The sequence below is a fragment of the Pimephales promelas genome, chromosome 25 (assembly GCF_988280905.1).
Source record: "Pimephales promelas chromosome 25, fPimPro1.hap1.1, whole genome shotgun sequence".
Lineage (NCBI taxonomy): Eukaryota > Metazoa > Chordata > Actinopteri > Cypriniformes > Leuciscidae > Pimephales > Pimephales promelas.
In genome coordinates this window covers 12700822-12710095 of record NC_142793.1, presented here as the reverse complement: position 1 = coordinate 12710095, position 9274 = coordinate 12700822, and the positions used below count along the sequence as shown (strand labels likewise).

The 9274-nt window shown below is 38.7% G+C and overlaps 2 protein-coding genes across 2 annotated transcripts; one reads left to right on the top strand and one right to left on the bottom strand.

Annotated features, from left to right (window-relative positions):
* Positions 1–724: 724 nt before the first annotated feature.
* chrm4b (cholinergic receptor, muscarinic 4b) lies at positions 725–4498 on the top strand. Its single transcript, XM_039666026.2, has 2 exons — positions 725–1536; positions 1728–4498. Exons 1-2 carry the CDS (start codon positions 1482–1484, stop codon positions 3065–3067), a joined length of 1395 nt encoding a protein of 464 aa, XP_039521960.2. The 5' UTR covers positions 725–1481; the 3' UTR covers positions 3068–4498.
* Positions 4106–8403, bottom strand: mdkb (midkine b). The gene is made up of 4 exons (XM_039666027.2): positions 8281–8403; positions 5134–5213; positions 4886–5053; positions 4106–4809 (listed from the first exon to the last, which is right to left on the bottom strand). Exons 2-4 carry the CDS (start codon positions 5210–5212, stop codon positions 4613–4615), a joined length of 444 nt encoding a protein of 147 aa, XP_039521961.1. The 5' UTR covers position 5213; positions 8281–8403; the 3' UTR covers positions 4106–4612.
* Positions 8404–9274: the final 871 nt, after the last annotated feature.

Below are 9274 nucleotides of genomic sequence, written 5' to 3'. Positions count from 1 at the left end.
ATTATTATAATCATTCATTATAGTTTTTGTCCTTGGTGTGAATCAATGGGCCTCTGCCCAAATCCCAGCATCCTCATTACAGCTTTACTAGGGCTATCAAACGATTAATCGCGATTAATCGCATCCAAAATAAAAGTTTGTGTTTGCATAATATAGTATATCCAGTCAAAAGTTTTAGATCGGTAAGATTTTTTATGTTTTTAAAAGAAGTCTCTTCTATTCAAAAAACAACAACAAAAAAACAGTAATATTGTGAAATATTATTACAATTTAAAACAGCGGTTTTCTATGTGAATATTATATAGTGATGTGTAATTTATTCCTGTGATCAAAGCTGAATTTACAGCATCATTACTCCAGTCTTCAGTATCACATGATCCTACAGAAATTATTATATAATATGATGCTCAAGAAACATTAATGATTATTATCCATGTTGAAAACAGTTTTTTATTTCAGGATTCTTTGATGAATAGAAAGTTCAAAAGAACAGAATTGATCTGAAATGGAAAGCTTTTGTAACATTAATCACTACCATCATTCAAAAGTTTGGGGTCAGTAAGAATTTATTTTTTATTTTGGGGGGAAATAAATTAGAAAATACTTTTAATCATCAAGGATGAGTTAAATTGATCAAAAGTTACAGTAAAGACATTTATAATGTTAGAAAAATGTTAGGAAAATGGTACACGACTGTTTTCAACATTGAAAATAATAATTTGTTTTTTGAGCATAAAATCAGCATATTAGAATGATTTCTGAAGGATCATGTGACACTGAAAACTGATGTGTAATCAGCAACAGTAATAATGTTGAAAATTCAGCTTTCAAATTACATTTTTAAATATATTAAAATAGAAAACAGTCATTTTAAATTGTCATAATATTTCACAATATTACTGTCATTTTTTTTTCATCAAATAAAGCAGCCTTGGTGAGCAGAAGAGACTTCATTTAAAAACATAAAAAATCTTACTGATCTAAAGCTTTTGACCGGTAGTGTATATTATGTAAACACACTTTTATTTTGGATGTGATTAATCGTTTGACAGCCCTTAACTTTACATTTGGAAACATCTGTGATTTGTTGTAGTACGTTTGATATGAACATGAGAAAAGGTAATAAAATATTCTAATAGAATTATAATTAATAAAATATGTGACACAGCTGTGGAGCTGCATTACTGGTCAGGTAATTAGATTCCATCTGTTATGCAAGTGCTGCCTTCCTCTTCAGAGGACGGGAACTGTATTAGGCGTACATGCTCTAAAGAGGCAGCACAAAACTAGGAGGAATTCGGCTGTAATACTATCGTTCCACTTTGATCATCTTCCCGTAAATTCAGTGTAATATTGATACAGCTCAAAGAGGTTGGATAACTTCCTCCTGGTTATGTGTTCAGAAGGTGAGGATGGGTGTTACTGTTTGAGGAATTAAAAGTCCTCCCAGTTGTTCTCTCGATCAGACTGAGCAGGAGATCATGGAGACTGGATCTGACGTTTGGTCAAGGAACTTGGAATGGTTCGCTTTCAACGGTAAGTTTGCTGAAGGGACCATGTTAGAGTTATAAATTTGTTTTTATATCTTAAATTCTATGTATTAGATTTGTTTTTGGTATATTAACATTTGAAGAGTAGTGTATATACTAGTGTTCAGTTTTGCTCATGTCAAGTTAAATGCCTCTGTGCCACTTGGTTTATGATTATCGGTCGTTTTCTTGTCGCAGGCTCCTCCACGAGTTCCTCCAGCATGCTCAACAGCAGCACGCACAGTCCCTTGCCCGAAGATTCGCACTTGTTGTCGGGAAGATCACGTCGTGCTCTTGGGACTGTAGGGGTGGTCGTCATCATACTTATCACTAGCTGCATCAACCTTCTAACAGTCCTAGGCAACGTCCTGGTTCTGCTTTCAATCAAAGTCAACCGCAATCTCCGAACCATCAACAACTACTTCCTTTTTAGTCTTGCTTGCTCAGACCTTGTCGTCGGTGCCTTCTCCATGAATCTCTACCTTGTTTACGCCGTAAAGGGATACTGGCCTTTGGGGCCACAGATGTGCAACTTGTGGTTGGTTGTGGATTACGTGGTCAGTAACGCCTCGGTGATGAACCTCCTTCTGATTTGCTTTGACCGGTACTTCTGTGTAACCCGGCCTTTGAGTTACCCAACCAAACGTACCGCAAAGTGGGCCGGGATGATGATCGCTGCGGCGTGGTTGCTGTCTTTGCTTCTATGGGCTCCTGCTATCCTACTTTGGCAGTCTGGAAGGGACAAAAGCAAGGTCCCGGAGGGACAATGTTACATCCTGCTACTCGCTAACCCTGCTGTGACCCTGGCAACCACCATCCCAGCATTCTACATTCCTGTTGTAATAATGACGGTTCTGTACTCACGGATATCCCTAGCCAGTCAGAGACGGGTTTGTAAGTTGAAGTCCGAATCTGCAAACTTGCTTAAACCATCCAAGACAAGTGAAGGAACATCTAGCGCAAACCCTGACCTAGTGAATGACATCAAACCAGATGAAACGTGTTCATTCAAACAAGATTCAGACCTTGTGAGAAGCAAACGACTCTGCAGCATGCCTTCCGTAGAGTTCAGCAAAATGGACTACTCCTTGGATTCAAGCCATGATGCCTCTGCGGAAGACCGAGGGCTGGCTGGAGAAACTGTGAGACCAAAAAGCTTGACCGGGTGTACGGAAACTAGCGGGACAACGCAACCTCACTGTTTTCCAAACCCTACTACCGTTCAGGTTCAACGGCAAACGTCCAAGGCCATCTCCAATAATGCCAGACGGAAGGCTCTGAGAGAGAGGAAGGTGACCAAGACAGTCCTTGCCGTTCTTCTAGCCTTCATCGTCACCTGGACGCCCTATAGTGTTATGGTTCTGATTGGTACCTTCTGCCGCTGGTGTGTCCCTGAAGTTCTTTGGATGGTGGGCTACTTCCTGTGTTACGTCAACAGCACGGTTAATCCAGTATGCTACGCGCTCTGTAACGCCACCTTCAAAAGAACCTTTAAACGACTGTTGATGTGCAAGTTCAGTAATCTGACGTTAAAATGAGCTGGACTTCATCAAATCTTCAGTGTCTCATCAACGATTCCTGACCAAGCAATGAGGAACCTGATTCGCTAAAATCGTCTTCGTGACTGTGAAACAGTTTTACCAGAGCCAAAAGGGAAAATAAATGCGTTGGTTGAGGTTGTGGATGTTTATCGTGCTGATGTCGCAAACATTACTTGTACAACTTTATGAAGTATCTTAAAGTCATTTTTAAGCTGTGTGTGAGTGCATTTTTATTTTTATGAGTGCAATGTTAGTTTACTAGAACCAAAAGTGTAAATAAGTTGAGGTATGCACTGTTTTGCATGTTGCTGATATTGCATGGATTTGTATCGTAAAGTTGTTCGCAAGTGCATTCTTATGTAAATATGTAAATCAATGCAACAAATTAGAGAAGACCCTGATTCTTGTTTTGATGGTGGTTTACTAAAGTGAAAATAAACATGTTGGTTCAGTTATTTGATATTTATCATGTCACTGAAATTGCATTTGTTTTGTATGGAAGTTTATTTCCTCCAATTGCGACTTTTTTGCGAGTTTTCATCTTCAGTTATTAGTCAGAATTAGTTATTAGTTTATAGTCAGAATCGCAATTTTGACTTTGTAACTCACAATTCTGATGACTTTTCTCTGAATTTTTAAATATAAACTCGCAATTTCAAGTTATAAAGTCCAATTCTGACGGGAAAAAAAACAAACACTTATTGAGTTATAAAGTCGGAGTAATTGTGAGTTTATATCATGCAGTTCTGAGATAAAGTCAGTATCGCAATTACCTTTTATATTTTTTATTCTGTGTTGGAAACAAGCTTCCATAGTTCTTCTTCCTGATATATCGCAAATACATTTTTAAGTTTGTAAGACTGTTACTGTTTGCACAATAAATGAGTAAAAACACTTTGGTTCTCATTCATGAAACAAAAACCAAACACATTTGTGTAAATCATGTCCTCAATCGTAACAATATTTAAAATTGCATGTTAAATGTTAATTCCCAAGTTGAACAAAAAAATCTTTTTAAAAAGGCACCAGAAAATATTATTGAAAATACACTTTCATTTATTCACAACCTGTAGAAGTTAGTGTTGTAAATTTGATTGTACATCCATCAAATCTAAAACCATAAACATTTATAAACATAGATACTTTATATAGGCCGTTACTTCCCGGAACTGTTCGTTTAAGCATTATAACGTACAGAAATCGTCTTCAATTCGATTTGTTGTAATTTACAAATACTTTCTTTTAGGGATGTAATTAGGGGTTTTCTCTTTTAGTAAAGACAATTTGTTAGACGACAGATTTGCTGCGGCCTATTTTTTTACATGCAAAGTCAATTACAATTAAAAATTTGCTACAGTGATCAAATTACAACAGCATAGACACATACATGTACTAATTACAAAACGAAGAAAGTGGAAATAAAAACAACAGGTAGGGCTACAGTTTTTTTTCCTCTCAGCATTCAACTTTTGGAGGATTTGGGAGTGTCACATAGGAATGTACCACTGAGTGGGCAATGGGGCAGTTGGGGTGGTCTTCAAGTTAGTTTTCTTTCCCTTTTCCTTTCTTCTTCTCGCCCCCCTTGGGTTTGGGGGTCTTTGGGGTGCAAGGTTTGGACACTTTAATGGTGGTCTGGCATTCAGCGTTGAACAGTGCCTTCTTCAATTGCCCCGACCTGCTTCTGGTTCCTGTGGTAGTGTCGCATTCGGCCCAACGACCAAACTTGTACTTGCAGTCAGCTTAAAACAAAGCGCAAATTAGACTGTAGAAATGCATTTATGTTTGATTCATATCTGGACATGTAAAACTTCTTACCGCCAAAGTCCTTCTTCCAGTTGCATGGGACTTTGCACTTGGTTTTCTTTGTCTGTTCGTTGCAGGTCGCCTCCCGAATGCCAGCGCCGCAGTCGCCGCTGTTGGGAACACATTTCCCATACTGCCATTCGCTGCACTCAGCATCTGCTTTGGCCTCTTTGCCCTTTTCTGTCGCGAAATAGAAAACCGTTAGTAATGATATCACACAAAAAGAATATGCATTGCATCATTTTGTAAAAGATAAGAACCTTTTTTCTTCATACTGGCTTCCACGGTGATCATCAACACCACCAGCAGCACAAGCGCTATAGAGAATAAACTCCGCATTCTGTGAATACAGCAGACATTACGTTCAGATGAAACCTTGAAACTTTTTTATGAATATTAATTTAGTATTATTTATATACTTTTACTATTTAATTGTGATTTTGAAAAGTTTCACGTACAATGTTGTCAAAACAGTCCACATACACACGGATCCGCGAACACTGTATCATACATCCAGGCCAGTAGATGGCGATGTCATTTTCGCTAGGTTCAAAATCGCATACTGACTAATGGTGCGTTCTATTATTCATCCGTCTCGGAGATCCGAATCGGACGACAGACGTTGCCTAGCAACACGCCCCCTTTCCTCGCCCCTACATCGGACAACCGTGAGGACACCGAGCAAGAATTCCATTTCGGAATTCAAGATGACTGCGCCCCCTGCGACATGTATGAATTGTTTTCGTTGTTTTTGAACTGCTTTGGTATTTTGAATGACGAGTATAATCACTCGTATTACTGCGTCCCCTGTAGGTATGGGAATCGGTTGTTGTGAGTGCAATTGCTAACGTTGCTAGCATTGCTAACAGAAGATTAACATGAAAAACATGAAATAAAGTGAACATTTTCAAGTTCAAATGGCTTGCGTTTTGATAAGGTGAAGTCATAATATATTTTTTTAATGTAAGTGCCTGGTACTCGGCCAGTGCTAACATTACAACAGCTTTCCGGGTGGCGTCCATTTTTTTTCTCCGACACGCAAAACATAATAGAATGCTTGAAGCATGGGCGTGAAGTCATATCCGAGGTCCGAGTCGGTTCGTTGGCTATAATAGAACGCACCATATGTACTACTTATTGAATTTTAATTTACATTGCAACTGTTAAGGACGTTCTATATAGTATAAATGTGGGAAGTATGAATTTGGACGTACTACATCCGCCATGTTGTTTCTGTCACGTAAACTACCAGCGTCAGTTACTTCGCTTCACTCCCATTCGTAAATCCTCTCCCGTGGCATCATGGGATAGTAAAGTGTCCATCGAATACGCACTTCAGAATCTCGCTGGAAGTAGTAGGTCATCCAGAAACGTTTCGCCTACTGTTTTTCGAATAATATGTGTATTACGACATGTTTTTTTTTTTTTTTTTGCATACTACATAGTTGGGAAGTATTTGATTTTGGATTTTGTAAAGAAACAATACTCGCCTATAGACCTTATTCACCAGAGAAACGTGGGCGCCGTCATCTTTAGAATATTGTCTTTCAACTTTTTTTTTTCGGTCGCTCTTTATATTTCTATGGCGTCGCTGTCGAGGAGTAATTAGCTGGTGAAGTGGATTTACTTATTGTAGAGTTAACAAAAGTTATCATGAGCATTGTAATGTTTATCATAAGCATTGTAAAGTAGATGTCTTAACAAATGTCGACCAGGAAATTTTTTTACGAGCAGTTCATTCATACCTATGCAAGATCGCTGTGAAAATACAGACCGGAAGTCAAAAGACAACGAGCGCAGAGCTGAAAAGGGGCGGGGCTTCATAAGGTCTATAGACTGAACACATAATAATACGCTTGACGTCACTGTCTTTTTAACAAATTCAAGTTTTTGTAGTTTACACGGACAAAAACTTGCACCTTGAAACCTGTTTTCAAGAGGTTTTTTTTTGTTGAAATTTTCCATCTAATATTTACATGGTATTTTAGCTTCATTTCAATTAACAAAAGATACGTTTTAAACAGTTTAGTTTTATTTAACAACGACAACCCTGAACGTGGCTATAGTCTTGTGACTTGAGTTTTCGTTTGTACTGTCTGACTCTGAATTAAAGACACTGTGTACACAATGTCCTACTACGCCATCCTAGCAGCTCGCTGAGTGCGACTCCATAAAAGAGCCTCGGCCTCAATATATTTTCCTCTTTTCTTGAAGGGAAAAAAAAAGCACGCAGCACTTCTCCTTTTCATTCTTTTCCTGCCTCCATTAAAACAGGCTCCTTTCAAGGCGCAGCCCAGCGGCACGGCTCCATTCTTCAGTCAGTCATAAATGTGAAGGGCTCCTCGGGGTCGGACTTTTGTGTGAGGAGAAACAGCGGAGCGGTCAGCAGGGGTCCCCCCCTCCTCCTCTTCCTCCTCCTCCTCAGGGGAGAGAGAGAGGCCAAGCACTCAAAGACCTTCAGCTGGGCCTTAGAGGAGCCTGATTCACTGGCTCCGAACAAAGCAGGAGCTCGCCCGTTTTGCTTCCCTCTCTGAAAGAGGCCGAACACAGATCCCATGCTGTGTCTTGAGGAGGGGGGTGGGCCTCCCCTCACTCCTTTGAATATAAGCCTATTTGCATTGGAGGACAAACCCCGCTCTGTTGATGAAAGAAGGGACGTGGGATGCTGCCTTTGATAAATGCAGAACCGGACATTTTGAGAACTTCCTCAAGGAGCACAAAGTTCAACCGCATCTGGAGCTTTTCGTCCCCCATCAGAATGAAAGTGCGAGGCCTGGCGTATCCATTTGGTTCTGGTTTGGAGAAGTGGGTCAGCAGTTTGCTGGCAGCTGGTCACCTCTTTGGCTCTTCACAGTGCATCATTTTCCCTGACAGCATTAAAGAGCCTTTTTGCACACGAAAACAAAAACTCCACGGCTCTATTTATTACAGAATGAAAACAACTATTTAAAGAGACATCCGCCATTAAATTCAACTAGAATACACAGCGATGGTGACGGTGTTAAGTTAAACCTAATATCGTCGCTTTAATACTAAACTCAGGAAATATTCTCATATAGAACACAAATTATCTATTTTATGATCTAAAAAACGGAAACGCGATTGACGCGTTTGTTATTGTGATACGGACCATACGCCCCCTTTTATCATGTCACATCATAAATACGCCAAAAACATAAATAAAAATATCAATACGGAATAGTATCGCAGCAAAACGTATACAAATAAAACGAAATAAATAACGATAATAGAATCCTATAGAAAAATATCAGGGTCAATCGCAGGTAGATATTTGCATTATTTATCACACGTTAGCTATTATTCAAACGCGGAGCGTCGTGAAACATCACTGCTGGTTAATAATAGCCGTTGCTGGGTTATAATGAGGATGATGAGGATGTACTTGCCTTATTGCTGTGAATATGATGATGTGCTGTGAGCGTGTCTTGCGTTCAGCTCTCTATGATCTCTGCTGCTCTTTGTGTTTCTCCGAACTAGTTTGAGCTGGTCACACTCGCATAGCTGTGCACTTACACTCACCCCCTCTCTCTCTCTCTCTCTCTCTCTCTCTCTCTCTCTCTCTCTACGTGTAAGTCTACGAAGGATCTATTAATATTTGAGATAAAATTATGTGGTAATGGAGCGTTCTCTGTTCTATCTATCTGTCTATCTGCAGTTTCTTTAATATTTATTATTGTTTCAAGGTAAACAAACACACCATTTTTTCCCCTCAGTATTTTATTGATAACATTTTACAATAAGGTTTCATTCGTTAACCACATTAGTACCAGAACATTTTTTTCAAAAATTATTTACACGAACAAACAAAGAACAGCTGTATTATTAACTAATGTTATTACAAAGATGAAATATTACAAATGTATTGCTCATTGTTAGTTAATCTAAATTGTTACTATTTTTAATGTTTTAATTTAATTGTCAAGGATAATATATAGTTTTGATACTCATCGTTTTCGAGCGTAAAATTTAAATGTCCTCTATTTAATCTAATACCTTTATCAAATTATTTTTTCCCTTTTTGTCCCTTATTTTAATTCAGTTATCTTTCTATTCTGTCCCTGTGTGTCGTTTAAAGCCTTTTGAATTACTATATTGTGTATGAAATGTGCTATATAAACCTATATATATCTCCAATGTTTCTCTGTTCAGATGAGCTTGTGTGAATGTTTCTTTGACTTAACACACTCTCTCCCAGATTTAGAATAAGCAGTTTGAGCTGAGGTTAAACTGATTTACGTCCTTTCCCTACTCCAGAAATAGAGCTGGAGCAGGAGAGAGAAAACAATAACCTTATCACCGAAATGATAAATGAGTCACAAATGTCAACACATCCATCATTGCCGGTAACTCATCCAGACATAAAGACCCTCCTATGGAGAG

Excerpts from the sequence above, each read along its gene's own strand:
- mdkb (XM_039666027.2), bottom strand. The coding sequence starts at position 5,212 with ATGCGGAGTTTATTCTCTATAGCGCTTGTGCTGCTGGTGGTGTTGATG. Across the intron at positions 5,054-5,133 it reads AGCCAGTATGAAGAAAAAAG|AAAAGGGCAAAGAGGCCAAA; the intron begins GTTCTTATCTTT and ends ATTTCGCGACAG. Across the intron at positions 4,810-4,885 it reads CTGGAAGAAGGACTTTGGCG|CTGACTGCAAGTACAAGTTT; the intron begins GTAAGAAGTTTT and ends CTTTGTTTTAAG.
- chrm4b (XM_039666026.2), top strand. The coding sequence starts at position 1,482 with ATGGAGACTGGATCTGACGTTTGGTCAAGGAACTTGGAATGGTTCGCT. Across the intron at positions 1,537-1,727 it reads GGAATGGTTCGCTTTCAACG|GCTCCTCCACGAGTTCCTCC; the intron begins GTAAGTTTGCTG and ends TTCTTGTCGCAG.